We start from the raw sequence: 16,013 nt of genomic DNA, 5'->3' as shown, positions 1-16,013 counted from the left end.
GCTTGTATGAAATGCGGTTTTTTTTTTCCTAAGTTATATGCTCTTTGATGGGGACCACAAAAAAGTAAATAATCAGTACGGTAAAAGAGTTATCACCGGCCTTATTTAATGAAATCAGGAAAATCAATAATGTTAACTATTATCTATACAAGTCTTCATCAAAAATATCGATATCGATAGTTGCTAAAAACTAAGCTATTCATGACATTAATTTTGGAATTTTGCGAAAAACATGGACAATAAAACCAATAACACTTTTGTTACTTTCTTGGCTTTGGCTTTTTAGGATTTCATGATTAATTTCCAAGTATAAAAACTGTGAAATCAACGCGAATCAAAATAGAGGTTATTTGGGAACTAGAATATAGGATAGAAAAGTAGAAAAAAGGATGTGGGAAAATATAGAAACAAATAAATACAATAAATATAAAAAAGTTAAAATTTATTATTTAATATTACGAAGTTAGAAAGGATTTTATAGACAAATGCAGTACAGTAATTTTATCATTTATTAGTTATATCATAGATAATATAATACAGTACTAGTAATTATATTAATATACAAATAAAAACATATTTATAAGTAATGCGTTGTTTTTGAAATGGCGCCATAACTTTGACTGTCACAATGTCTATTCAAGATGGCCATGATCCTCATGATAGTTTTTTTTAGTTTGGCAACATTGTTTTATAGAGAAACGATATTACAACTTCCAACAACAATGTTTCAACTGTCACCGGCCTTCTGGGGACCGGACGTTACCGCTCGTGTCATAATTTTTTTTATACAACTTAGAATGGCAAACAAGCTGACTACCCACCTGATGGAAAGTAGTAACCGTTGCGTCGCCTATAGACTTGAGCAGTACCATGGACATAACAGAGTATACTGTTTCGCCCATGATACCCCCATGCGTTGCCATTCCTGAGGACTTAGGTGTTATTCCTCTGTACCCAGTAAATTCACGCCATATCCCACCCTTCAAACCGAAACACAGCCATGCAAACACAATTGCTTCACGGTTGAAGTACGAATGAGACAGACGGTACCCAAGCAATCGACTTTTGTACAAAGTCTCCCTCTGGTCTAAACTTAGCCCATTTACATCCCACCTAAACTTCATAATATTAATGAAAAAGTCTATATTAGATCATAATTACGATTCAAATTATTTTTATCATTAATTAATAAGGAATCAGCCAATATTGCAAATCAAGCTTCAAGCTTTAATATGCACATGTTAGGTGAACAAAAATGTAACATAAGGACAAGGATTAACTTATTTACTGTCTTTGGATATGATCAGTTGTACACCATTGCCAAATAAGGTATATTTTTCGTAATTTTGAGTAAACATTTTTGTATTCACTAAATTTGAAGAAATTAAATTGTTGGAAAAAAGAAATTTGAACATTTTTTACGGTTTTTGTATTTTTAAAATATATAGTAAAGAAGAGCGTATTTTCTTCTCGATCGTATAATAGTTACATGGCAAACTGAAGAAACATGAAGGAAATTATTTTAATTTGGAGAAGAAATATTTGCCATTTTGGTAGAAATCTAAAATCTTATTTGGCAAAGCTGTCAGTGACATTTTATGACATTGATGGTTGACATAAATTGTTTCGTGATGTAATCTCACCACAGAATCCGACAGAATCTTCTAATTTAATAAGTACCTACTTATCAATTCATCTGATTTGATTTATTTGTGATATTGTGCGTAAAGGAATTTTAATTTACAAGTTATTACAAAAATCCTTAAAAACTGCTTCTATCGAGAACTGTAGTTTTGATTATAAGGTGAATTAACAAATTGATTATTCATTAAAAACACTAATTATAGTTTTGTTAGTGTACATAAACTGTATTTATTTTGTAATATTTCAGTGAAAAACAACAGTCATTATGGATTAAGAACATCTGGGTAAGTTTAATGGAATGCCTTATTTTTATACGGGACTTAACGTAAAGTACTATTAAGTTTTTACTTGTTTGTTACATTTTTTATTTTTACTTCGTCAGATTCTACGGACTCCATATGTACATTAAAAATCCAAGTTTATTGCAAGACATTTCCTTAAAATGGCAAAGGCATCAGTTGTATTAAGTTTTCATGAAATTCTACTACATAAATCAGATGTTGATCTTCTTGATGGGCCATACTGGCTAAATGATACAATTATATCATTTTACTTTGAATATCTTGAACGAGTGTTATTTAGTAGTGCAAGTGAATTGCTGTTTATATCACCAGAAGTTACTCAATGTATAAAAATGGTACAGACAGAAGAAATAAAGACATTCTTAGAGCCACTCGGTATAAGTAAAAAGAATTTTGTTTTTTTCGCACTCAATGATAATGACTTACCTGATAGAGCAGGGGGATCACATTGGAGTCTTCTAGTTTATTCTCGTCCAGAGAGCTGTTTTTTTCATTTTGACTCTTCATCAGGAAGTAATCACAATGTGGCTTGGGAGTTTGCTAGTCATTTAATCACATATTTCTCAAATGGTGAGTGAATTTTGTATATTAATCCTCAAATTGTATGATTATTTACATACACCTGCTTTATACTACTCATTTTTATTTGTTTGAAATTGATTTTTTTCACCTAAATTTTTATATTTAACTTTAATTAAAACTAAAAAAGAAACTATATTAATATGAGTTTTTAAAACTAATAACCAATTTTTATTATTATGTATTTATAAATAATTAATAGGTATCTATAGTTATTGTAATTGCCTCTCTTATAAATAATAATATCTGTAGAGATTTTCTAATATACTTGTAGTGTATTTTTTTTTCAATTCTAACATATTTATCATATCATAATATATGTATTGTATAATATGTACCCAGTTGATGTTAATTTAATTGAATGAAATTTGCAATATATGTCTTATTTTCTGGGTTATTGGTTGTTATTATAAGTTTTAAGTAATTATGTTCATTATGGATTTCAGGATCTTTCAATTTTGTTGACAAAGAATGTTTACAACAAAGCAATGGTTATGACTGTGGAGTTCATGTCATTAGCAACACAGAGAGACTTGCTGAATATGCACATAATCTTGGACAAATAGGATCCTGTGAAATGCTAGTCAAAGTTAACCCTATTGCAAAGAGAAGAGATATACTGTCAATTATAAAATCCCTTGCAAATTGTAACTAATACAATTTAATTGTCTTTGTAATATACTACAGATTATTTTAACACAATAATTATTTTGCCACCATGTAAAAATTTATTAAACACCTATTTATATAAAACAGTAGTCACTATTAATTTTTATAACACCCATGCAAACAGATATTATCTAAAATTTTAATTTTTAGTACCAGTACACATATAAAGCTCATTTCTGCTTAACAATGCACTTGATTATTTATTCTTTTTATGCAGCTATTACATTTATTTGTATAGAAGTTTTTAATTTTAACTTATTTTAAATACAGTTTTGATTTTTCGTATTCCACTCTTATATTTATTTTTACAGACATTTTAGTTGTAAATTTATATTTTATAAATAGTTTAAATAAGAAAAAGCTTAACTATAACCTATTTGGCTCTCTACAAAACTTTTAAGATACAAAGTTAAAGTACAGTATTCATTTGAGACACACAGGTCTTTTAAAGTCAATTGTATAAAATACAGAACAATTTTTACCAGTTTAGACATCATTAAATCTAAAACAAGTATTAGTCAGTCGCTTTTATTTTGTTAGATTTAGTTATAATATGGATATATGTTGTTTTTGTGTTGTGCCTCGATACATTTAAATAGCACCAGAAAAAGGCAGTATAAATTATTAACAGTATTTGTATTTATTACTTTATGAAAATTTTGCCATCTATTCTAAATGTGGTTGACTGATAACACTGCTGTAAAATAACTTATTTTTAAATATATATAAATATTTATAAATTATTTTTAAAGTCTTTAAAATAATTTCATAATTATTTCTGAATCACAATGTGTTGTTTACATGTCAATTAATTTTTTTGCTATCTGTTGGAATGAATATAATTAACAAAAATGGTGGTATGCTTGTTCTCTTCAATATTAGATTTGAATAATGTTCTATATTCAACACAAGGCTGAGATATTTAAATATTTTATTTGGAATCACAATTGTGAACATATTTTTGTAGCCATTAGAATTTGTTAACTTACAAAGTAGCAAAAATATAAGGAGAGAAAATGTACATCTTCTAAAATTTATGCTTAATAAATTTCATCATATAATATACAATAAAAGCTTTAGTAAAATTATATAATCTATTTAAATGCTATTCCTACTAAGGTTAGAATTAAAAAATTTAAAGATGTTTCGATGTTGATGATATGGGTTTATTACTCAATCGTGCCTAAATGGCTGAATTGATTTGAATGAAATTTGGTACATGAGTAGATTATATCCTAACTTATACACACGGTCTACATGCATCAGTATATGCATACACCATGAGAAACTGGTAATTTTATATTTTATAAAAGCCTTAGTAAAATGAAATTATTTAAATATTTACTGTAAAAATAAGTGATTCCATTTATGACAATAATATTATATCTAACAATCCATCTGCCAAGCATGGCAACTACTAGCAAAACTCTCCTTATGAGGAAGGCTTATGTTCAGCAGCGAACAATTAACGGCTGAAATGATGATGAATGATTATTTAACGTGTGGTTATCTGTATAGTTGTAAATGCCACTTTATTATCGTAATGTCGTAGGATATCTAAGATTTTTGAGGCTCTACCCATCCTCCGAAAGCTTTGTCGAGCTCTTCAGCTATTGCAAGACATAATCTGTCATTATTGTGATTAGCAACAACTTGAATACCAATTGGCAATCCCTCACGACTTAGACCTAATGGAATAGCAGTTGTTGGTAATCCTAGACAGTTAATAATAGCAGTATATGCAAAATTCATAGGTCTCAATAATGGCTCATTATGGTATGGTGCAGGTGTAGGATGTACAGGGTATAAGAAAATGCCATCATCACCTAACATTTCAGTGAAAAGTTTCTCAAGATTTTCACGTACTTTTAAGTAATGGATATGTCTCTCGCTTCCTACTTCCGCTCCTGTATGATCAGTCAAAGCAGTAAATAAACTTATCAAGGTATTACCAGAGCAGCCGATAATATTTTTCACAATTTCTTTTAGTATGGCACCTACACCTTCCTTCTTCATTATAAGAGTCTCAAATTTTTGTTTAGTTTTCATATTAGTCAACCATATAGGCATAGATTTGCGGAGGAGATCAATTTTCTTTTCTTCAGCTTTCAATTTGTGTTGTACGTTTAGAAATTCTAATACTTTTTTCATTGCCATTATTATTTCTGGATCAACAGGATCGACTAAAGGTGCATCATTGCTGAATTGATAGTAGACTTTTAGTTTTTCGATATTAACGGGTTCGTCCAATTTTAGTTTATTTTTGTTGTCACCCGCCATTATTTTTAAGAGTGGTTTTAAATCCACTGCGTGTTTTGTCATAGGGCCCACACCTGAAAAAGATTCAAGATTGTAATTTACAAGGAACTTAAAGGACTGTTCTTGGTATTTAGATATATACTCTTTATTGTTTCCTCTAAAAGATTACAATAGTAAACTTATTATAAATAATTACAAGAAATAATCACAACGAGAAAACAATGGGCGACCTTATCGCTAAAAGCGATCTCTTCCAGGCAACCTTTGGATGGAGAGGAGTAATTATAAACAATTTGTTAGGAGGGACGATGAAAAATTTTGTTAGTTCTAGATATGGGAGATGTAATACATATAATAATAATTTAGAAATCTATTTTATAGTATTTACCTAGAAAAGAATCAATTAGATCTGTCTCCGGTGCAGGATGCTGTCCTGAATTTGGAACTATACCACGTGATGGTTTGTGCCCAAAAATTCCATTAAAGAAAGCGGGCATTCGAATTGAACCGCCAATGTCAGAACCTGAAAGTCAAACATTTACTTTTAAATAACCTGAAAGTAAATGTTATACACGATGAAAATAATTTAATATTTAATAATTGTAATTTATTATTAATTATTAAAAAGGTTCTTAAACTGACACAATGTATTGTGAAGAACTATGCAGTTAAAGTAAATCATCATAAACGAAAAGTCCAGATAAAAAGACAAGCTTGGTATTTTTATAAGTGATTTTTTTAAGTTAAAATTAATCGTTTTCAATACTTAATTTTACTACACTTAAATAATTTTCTAAAAGTACTTATATTTTTTATTAATAAAACTTGATACCACTGTGGTTTTAGAATTGTAAAAAATTGCACAAGAGTTCCTTGTGTATGTAACGTGAATAAGCAGTAAAAATAAAGCGCGGACAAAGTTAGTTGAATATTAATTTCTTTGCTAAATTAATACATACCAACTCCAAAAATACTGCCTCCTGCAGCTTGCAGACATCCTTCACCTCCAGACGACCCTCCTACAATCCTTGTAGTATTATATGGATTGTTAGTTCTTCCGTATATGTGATTGTGAGTCTCCCACCTGTTTTATCAATAATATTTTAAGTGTATTTGATGAAACCTTTACTTACTTACGTTTATTACGTTAAGGGCACAATTTAAAATTTCAAGTATAGAAGTCGGTTAAAAATTATGCTTTTGGGAAAACGATGAGGATATAAAGCACCTTTTCGAACGTCGTGACTTAGAAATAAAAATATTTTAAGAAGTTTTTTCCTACTATTTTTACAAAACAAATAATTTTGCAGAAAAAGTGGGTCATTATCTATTCCAAATCGATACCTTTTAAAGTTGGTGAAATGCTATGCTATGCGAGTATAGCGTTGTGACTGACGGAATTATGGAACTTTAATACTAACGGAATCTTCAATAGTAATACCAGTTAGTGGTAGTATTTGTATTAATAGTTGGCAATATAAAATTCAATTTTTTTTAATAATTTAAGTTTCTAACGAAACTTAAACCTTGTTATCAAGCGGAAAAAACTGCAATTTAAAGTGATTTATTTAAACTACTAAAATCTTTCTAGAAAGTCTTGTAACCTAACCTTATAATAATAGTAGTTTTATGCCATGCACCTCTATAATTTAATAACTGATGCTTTATATCTTCCTAATCTAATAACAAACATTGATGCGAGGGGGTCTTCATAAGGGCAATAGAAGCTAAAAAATATTTTTTGAATTTTTTGTCTGCCTGTCTGTCTGTATATTAATTTCGCCGTCATGCAAAAACTATAGTACCAAATTAGATGCAATTTTTACAGTAGTGTTCCTGATCTGTTATTTAACTGGTGTATGTTTTATCTTGATACGCCATCCTATTTAATCTGTTTTACCTATATTTGAAATCCATACGAGTACGAAGTAGAGGGTAAAAAGCTAGTGCTAAATGTAATTAATCCATAAATAAGGCTCTGAAGGCGTTATTACCACATGCAGAGTTCTGGTACGTTCGTGATGCCTATAATTATAGCGCCTTTGTCTCGTAATAGCCGGATGGCCCCAGCGTCTTCCTCTGATACAAAGTCCTTACGAAGTACAACTCCTGATGTGAAACGTAGACCTAAAATAGAAAGGATGCATTTATGAACCAGGTCGTTATGGTCATCTGACATTTATCAAGTTACGATATGTTTACCAAATAAACACTAAAATGTTTTAAGGTTTAATTACTTCAGCCATCAAAAGCAAATATAGATATTATAGGTACATATTCTGATTCTATGCAAAGTATAAATGTACTACTAGACATTACTAGGGTTGGAGAGGTATGGGTATCCGGTCTATCGGCAATGTGTTAGCAACATTTAAAGAAGAATGAGGGAAATACGAACACCTAAGAGAAAATTTATATAAAACCACAGAATTGTCCGAATTTAATGGTCCTAAAGAAAGTATAACTATACGGGTAACTTATTCAGTTAATCAACATTTTTTAAGAATAAGTAGTAACATTCTAATGAAAAAACGGAACAACATTCTGGTAAAATCGAACGATGCGCGCTGCCTGTAATTACGAACTGAATATGAAATTAAGTAACATTAGTCCATGTTAACTGATTATTACCCATTAAAACAATATTTATATAAAATGTCCTAGTAGTCCATTAAATGAGGTTTTGATATTTTTCAGGTCTATACAAATTGTAAATTTCGTTTCAATTTAGTATATTTCTTTGTTTTTATCTTGTTCGTTTTTTTTTTTATTGTTTAATTAAATTATTTTTCCCTCTTGTGAGAAATTATTGTTAAAATATATGAATAATTACACCATCCGTGAATAACACGGACAATAGATATACGAAAATGATGTATATTATTTTAGATCATATTTACATTTATTGTTAGCATTACTGTATTTAGAATGTTTAACTAGTAGACATTATAGTCCGTAAACTTTATATTGTTCATATAAATAAAACTACATCAATTTGTTTTTCATGAAAAAGTTACATCAAATCAGCTAATTAAAATATTCATGCCTAGATTTTTGTGTGTGTCATATTTTCGACCTTTGCCATTTCTAGATGTATCATAGTTTTTAAAATAACAGTAAATACAAAACTAATAACTAGCTTTTTTTGTGTCTCCCAATTTCCCCTAATCTCATCAGGCGACCTCTACATAGTCTCTCCTGGAATTCGTTGTGATTAAATTCTGGTGAATACGTCACAACGGGCTAACTGATCTTACTTCATCCTAATCTGTCTGACTGATATCGGTATCGCAAACAGGGTTACCATTTCATTTTCATCTCATAAAAAAAGACTTTAATATACCTTTTACAGCGAAGCAGTCTTTTGTAGTGAAGGGAACTCCTAAGAGAGGTTTCTCTAATTCCAACTGTTGTATAGGCGTTGAACCGCTACGTATCAATTCGTCGGCCTCTCGGGCTTCTTTTAGAGCTAGTTCGAAACGGTCCTCTACAAAACAATTAAGTGCTGAGTTTACATCTTTGATACGCCTGATGCAAGCTTCTACCACTTGTACACTCGATATCTGAAAGGATAAATAAAAAGATTTGAAAATTGTAATATATAACTTAGAAGGGCAGACAAAAGATGATTTCCTGCCTGCTGACATGATACCGACATTTGGTACCCTTCGTACGTTCTCAGACCAGTTGTTATGCCTCCAGTAATTTTTTATTCACTAACCAGTCAGATCTCTGTCACCACTATACTAGTTATCTTTAAATTATTTTAATATTTTAAATAATTTCAGAAAAACTTTTCACTGGCCGTGAAGAATGGGCATTATTTTTAATAAACAAACCTACTTTGTTTAAAAGTAGTAATTTAGATTGTACCACCCTGTCAGTACAGATTTTTAATTATAAATATATAAAATCCGTTTAAATGTGACGAAAATATTTCGTGCCTTCACCTTTTTGATACAAGTTGGAAACCTGGTTAGTATTTAATATCATCAATAATTAATGAGAATCATAATAATTACAACTGCATATTTAATTTCGTTATGCATTCATAATTCATTATGTAGATGATGAATTATGAATTAGCCTAGACTAACCGCATATGGATTTCTATCGCCTGAATGGCTAAACGTTTTACATGATTTTCTAAAGATTATTAGGTGTTGTAAAACAATTATCTAGTTAATTGCCTATAGTGTTACAACATCTAATAAAACAATGGCAATGCAGATAAAGAGCAATCATAAACTAGTTTTTGCTGCAGTACTGATGGGTATTCTATTGTTGCAATAGTTAATACAGAATGTAATGTAAAGGATTCTTTTAAGGGTCTGTTTTTAAATTAAATTAGCCCGAAAAAAAAACGTGGGTTGACAAAGAATTTGACAAATAAATTTCAGCCTTCATACTAACAGGACGCGTTAAGGTATTATGGGGGCTCGAAATTTTTTGTCGTTTTTGCATTTTCGATAACGGATTTCTGTCCTAATAAATTCCATAGCAGGGTTCATTCTACGTACATCTTCGATTTAACCCTGTATACATATTAATTCTATTCCTAAATTGCAAATATTCTTGTTACGTGACAAATACATTACAGAAGCATGTTCCTCGATGACAATATGTATGTATTATATGCACCTACCGTAAATTATTGAGTGAAATTGATGAGGCAGGAATACCTAACCTACAAATTGCAAAGTGCTCTAATGATGAAGTGTAACATCCGGTTTCTACAATCACAAGTATATATAACACCATCTAATTTGTAAGTCTATATTTTTGTACGATGACCATGACGCAGTAGACGTGATGTAATTGAAGATCGATATATATGTAACTCTTCGCGCAATGGCTATCATGGGCTATATTGGTAGTTGGATAACTTATCAGCCTGCCTATTAAGAAATTTTGTTTAAAATTTCGTAATAATTATTCGTTGCCTTATTGAAAAAATCCTCTATTGATTCTTATTTATTTTCCCTACTTTAATGAAAAATAGCATAAAAATAATTTCTCATTCTTATGAAACTTGTCGTAAATTAAAAATACAAATTAAAAGATTTTTCCCCCTATATTTAAAAAAAAAAATTACTTCCAGCATTATAAAATCACATTACCTCATCAGAAATAAGTAACTTGTTTTTCAATGTGATTTCTTTTCGCTCGTAGCAATGTTTCAAGTTACTCAAGGTCGTATTATCTTACCATACTTAATTGTTCTTCATACAAATAAATATATTAAATATAATAACACTGACGCGCAGTTAAAATTACAATTTATTCGCAGACATATATAGATAGCAGACATATATAGTAAAACATATAAATTAATAGTAATTATACTAGCTGACCCGGCGAACTTCGTTCAGCCTAACAGTCGATTGTTTAATTTTTTAGTTTTTTTTTTTTTATTATGATACCTAATTAGTTTCATTTTATTTTAATATGTTCCAAATTAAGTTATCTTTCTGATATTGATTCGTTGGTGGGAGAAGTGGTGGAAGGCGCCCAACGTGACGGCCCAATGGTGGCATGCGCATGAGCTGCGCGCGGTACTGGACAGTACTTGGACATTGCAACATTACTTGTAAAATAAAAGATTTTTTCTAAAATAAACGTAGCATAAACTACTCCTTATTACATCAGCTGCCTGCCAATAAAAATCTCGTCAAAATCGGTCCAGTCATTTCAGAGATTATTGGACAAAAATTGTAAAAAAAAATTATTTTGGTGTATGTACTGTATATATATTCATATATATGTAGTAAAAAACGGCTATTTCAATATTACAAATAGACACTCCAATTTTATTTATATGTATAGATTTAATTTTGCCGTGTGATTCCGACATAGAATGGACCACCCTTCTATCCCATGAGTGTCGTAAGAGGCAACTAAGGGAACTTAATGGTTGAGGGATGGGCAGCATTATTTCTCTTAAAACATCACCAAAGCCAAACTGCAGTTACCAATCAGCCTGCCAAGCATGGCAACTACTGGCAAAACCCCCACTTATGGTGGAGGCCTATGTTCGGTAGTATATACATATATATAATGATGATATTTAACTGTATTACATGAAAGTAAGATGGTAACACTATTTTTAATGGGTGATAATGGAATGATAACCCCACTCGCGCTATCGGAATACACCGGCGGGGCACCAGTGAAGGATAATAGGTGAGGATGAAACAGGTCAGTTAGCCCAGCGTGACGAATTCGACAAGAATTGTTCACGATGTTTTCCAAGGGGAACCACGTGGAGGTCGACCTAATAGAGCATATTGCTAGCAATGGGGCTGTCAAACTCCGTTGCTAACAATCCCTTTCCCCCCTGGTAACACTATTAGGTAGGTGTATTATACTTGAAAGTTATAAACCTTTTGGTGCGACTATCATTTTAGTATACAATCTAATCTATTGTAGGACTTATGATATGTGCGAATTGGGTGATGATATCATATTATGAATTCATGACTATTTTAGGTACATTTTGTATTTATTTTTAGTAAGAACAGTTTTAATTAATGCTAAATTAAGTGACAGTTTTTATTAATTTTATGTAGCATAGAGATAGCCATAATTTACACATAAATAAATTTAAAATATATAAAAAAAATTCAAAAGTCAATTTATGAACTTAATAATAAAAATCTTAATAAAGATATTCTTTATGATTATGTAACTTGGCATGACAAGCTGAAGGTCCACCTGATGGAAAGTTGTATACATATCTGACATAGACATTTATTTTAAATTTTGTATGATCCATAAGCAAAATTTACTGCTTGATTTTAAATATTTAATGACCCTTATAATTCTTTACGTTAAGATATTTATAAATAATAAAATATGAGGGCATATGGCATCGTTACATGTTGTAATTTATTGTTGTTATGTTAATAATTGTAAATTATAGGTAATAGCATAAGGTCTAGTACATATAATTATGAACGTTCATACTTTAACTCACCGAGTGAGGTAACACCACAATTATCTGTAAATTTTCATTCTGATTCGTTATTTAAAAATAGCGTTAATCATAGAATACGTTACATATAATTCTATTACCAACAACTTTGCGTCTATTTCATATTTTGCTTCAGAATATTTCAAATACTTTTTTACCACCAATATTCAAATTTTCAGTAACGGCTTAATAAGAATATGACAAATATACGTGAAAAATATTGTTACAATGAGACGAATGCTCTTGGTCTAGTGAATGTATACCTTTATACTATATTGGGTACACTATATACAATGTTTCATGCCTGTTAATATTCAACTTTGGTGATGTTGATTTGGAAAATTTCTGACTTCAGACTTAAGTAAACTTTGGTACGTGCGTAACAAAAGTTTATTTAGGAGTATCTGGACTAATCTAAAGCCAGATTGTTCTTACAATTTGCCTCTTTGTTCGCTAAATCTTCTTTTTAAATAACACGAAAACTTCTGAAATAGGCGAACATTTTATGCTACTATATTAATCTTATAAAAATCACGTTGGTATTTGTCTAAACTGAATTTTTTTCCAGAAAAAAACTATATTCCAAATTATTTATGTACAAATCAGCTCCATAAGTATAATAAGGATGAAACAAACACACTATTTATAATAGCTACGTTATAATTATTGTAGTTATAACCCTTCATTTATATTTACAAAAGCTGTCTAATATGTCGTTTTTCGTAGGCGACATAACAGAGAGCAGTAATATACTAGTCCTTAGGAATATCAGCGTGTTAAATGAGGTGTTTAGAGTATCTGTGATATTTGTGGCCCTATTCATGTCTATTCGTACATACAAGCAAGATTACCAAATTTTCTAAACTTAAAAATTAATATTATGTACTTGACGAAATTAGATTTATTGTAAAATACAGTAAAGACTTTTCCAATATTACTTACTACCTATGTGTTAAATGTTAACACAGGTAAAAATTATTACATAAAGATAACGTTTAAAAAATTATAAACTTTTTCTTCAATGCGAAAATCTGGACAATATCCAAAGTTCTACATATCTGATGAACAAGCTGATCATTGACGTGTATACACTTATTTTACTTCTGAAAATAGGCTCTCATTGTGGCGGCTTGTTTTTAATATGTAAGTTATAAACAAAATCGTTATATCTTCGCTAATTCTGAATCGATTTCGATGATTCTTTTTGTCATCAATAGTATTTACTTTCGTTTTTCCTTCTATAAAATTACCTATACACGATTATGTCGCTGTTTTTTGCAACAAAATCTTAAATTATAATGTAAGTAACGCGGTTTATACATTTTTAATTCTGAATAGCCTCACATTAAAATTCCACTGAAATTTGTAAGAAAGTAAGAAATATTACTTCTCGTAAATATGCAAATGTTCTATAGGTGTCCATTAGGAATATTTTTAATACCATACTCTTGGAGAATAGTGATGCTGGATCTAGTGATAGCCCATCATGATGAATTCATCAGGAATTAACCATGATAGTTTCCAGGGAGAACCGCGAGGAGGTCGACCTGGTTGGGTATATTGCTAGCAATAGGATTCTCAGTCTCCATTACTAACAATCCCTTTCCCCCCTGAAATAATAGTTTGTATTGTAATCAATGTTTATAATTGTGGATATATTAGTAGTTCTCTTCAATACTTGAAACACGAGAAGACTTGAACTTGTGTCAGGTTATCTGTAATATTACGAAGGTTGGCGAAATTCAAAAAGTTTGACGTTTTTATTTACCTACATTACTCTAAAAAAAAATAACGTTATCTTCGATGACCTCTATGGCAAGTATTAGGCAAATGCTTTTCGACGAACTTCCTGGTTCGACTCTAGGTCAGGGTAATTTAGAAAATAAACTTTTCCAAAGTTTTAGGCTCGGACCTGAGTGTTAGATTATATCTATATGCTACAGGCATTTGGTCTATAACACAGTGTATTCTAGTTGGAGCTCTAGTCCATTAGCATTGAGGTTTAGGACTTACTCATCTAAATGTTTGATTACAATGACCGAACGTTTGTGGCTACGTTAGATGTTACGAGGAAATTTGTAAATATGTTTGGATATTTCAATATTTGTTACTCAACAACTGAATGCATGAAATTTGACACATTGATGGATCGTGATCTGAATCTTTATTGTTACATCTAAAATAAGGCTGTAGCTATTTTAATATAGATCGAAAAAAGGCGGCGCATGTTGTATTTAATGATACCTAGATAGAACAAAATTGCAATGGGATTAATATTTTTATTAAAATCTTTATTTTGAATAAAAAAGAAAATAGTATATCTGCATAGGAATATGAAACTATGAGATTTTATGAAAAAAATAAGAATACATTTCAAAGCATACCTACATACGTAATCAACAAACGGAAATTAATTAAGCATATCTACTCAAAATCACATTAGAACTAAGACAATAATAAGTTGGTAATAAAGTTTATTGACTTGATTACGTTAGGTATCACGAATTTGCTCTAAAATCAGACACATCCGTCATAAAACAGTGTGACTCATATTTCTACGTATATTTTAGCATGTTATTATACTCTGCAAAACTAGAAAAAAAAAAGATATAACTATGTTACATAGAGCAAGTAATCATTACGTTTATGTTAGACAATAAATCACTTACTATAAGATACATATATAAAAAACAATGTTTCTAAACGGTTTCCTACTTATCTTCGCTATTGACTGAAAACAGACACTTTAACCATATCTATAGATGAACCTACAGCCCACACTTTTTTATAATTATAATTAGATATAGTTACTGAATATAACTAATATTTAATAGCGCGCTTTTCAGCTATCTCGTAAAACACTTATGTAGCATAAATATAGATAAATAAATAAATTTGCATCTAGCTTAACATCTGTCATTTTAGAGGCGCAATATGCCCTCTCTGTTGGGGGAGGCATATGTTCAGTAGTGGACAGTTAACGGCTGGTATGATGATGATGATGATGATAAATACAAAAAAAGAATACAGCTTCTCACAGAACATAACACCATATTATATGAAAATTTCGTAAGCACATATTTTAAATTGCTTGTAAACAGAACTGGATTAACTTTTGTATTTAAATAATAACATTAAGTATTAAATATATTAAAAATTAACCTCCTTGTTCCTTATTTTCTTGGCGACTTCAATGGTTGGCTCTTTCAGGATTTCATCTGTAATGGGTGGAATCTTTTGGCCTTCATTCCCGTAATATAAACTAAAAAAAATTCTTCCAATTGCTGCTATTACAATTCTCACAACATGTAGCACTTTAAGCCTCAGTCCCACCGGTGAACATAATATTTGTTTTATACTCATTTTAGTACTGTATGTTACACTTTTATATATTTTTTAGATAGCACAAAAATCACATCGATGTATATTTAAATAAAAATAATTTAAAACACTAGGGAACTTCGAATTAACGCCTATGCTATCAAGTATTGTATCGTGCACTAAATGAATGAGAGGCCGATAGTGTAGACTGGGAGTGGTTAGGTTATCGGTGTCTCGCTCTTTCGTTTATACAGAGTCGTTACTCA

At 30.3% G+C, this 16,013-nt stretch overlaps 3 protein-coding genes across 3 annotated transcripts in view; 2 read left to right on the top strand and 1 right to left on the bottom strand.

Annotated features, from left to right (window-relative positions):
- The first annotated feature begins 1,504 nt into the window (after nucleotides 1–1,504).
- The window catches only part of LOC113516276 (cytochrome b5 reductase 4), a 90,759-nt gene continuing 76,250 nt past the window's right edge, over nucleotides 1,505–16,013 (top strand). The window contains exons 1-2 of the mRNA XM_026900670.3: nucleotides 1,505–1,804; nucleotides 1,892–1,928. The gene's annotated coding sequence lies outside the window, so the exon portion shown is untranslated. The remainder of the gene's footprint in view (nucleotides 1,805–1,891; nucleotides 1,929–16,013) is intronic.
- Nucleotides 1,798–3,717, top strand: LOC113516209 (sentrin-specific protease 8). Its single transcript, XM_026900588.2, has 2 exons — nucleotides 1,798–2,516; nucleotides 2,972–3,717. Exons 1-2 carry the CDS (start codon nucleotides 2,087–2,089, stop codon nucleotides 3,178–3,180), a joined length of 639 nt encoding a protein of 212 aa, XP_026756389.1. The 5' UTR covers nucleotides 1,798–2,086; the 3' UTR covers nucleotides 3,181–3,717.
- LOC113516277 (fatty-acid amide hydrolase 2) lies at nucleotides 3,164–15,971 on the bottom strand. Its single transcript, XM_026900674.3, has 6 exons — nucleotides 15,589–15,971; nucleotides 8,797–9,016; nucleotides 7,448–7,580; nucleotides 6,413–6,537; nucleotides 5,842–5,976; nucleotides 3,164–5,527 (listed from the first exon to the last, which is right to left on the bottom strand). The coding sequence occupies exons 1-6, from the start codon at nucleotides 15,787–15,789 to the stop codon at nucleotides 4,752–4,754; spliced, it is 1,590 nt and encodes a 529-aa protein (XP_026756475.2). The 5' UTR covers nucleotides 15,790–15,971; the 3' UTR covers nucleotides 3,164–4,751.

This window comes from Galleria mellonella, unplaced genomic scaffold, assembly GCF_026898425.1.
Source record: "Galleria mellonella isolate WM207_F2 unplaced genomic scaffold, CSIRO_AGI_GalMel_v1 utg74, whole genome shotgun sequence".
NCBI lineage: Eukaryota > Metazoa > Arthropoda > Insecta > Lepidoptera > Pyralidae > Galleria > Galleria mellonella.
Note: the sequence above shows the minus strand (reverse complement) of the source record. Positions and strands in the feature narration are given on the sequence as shown.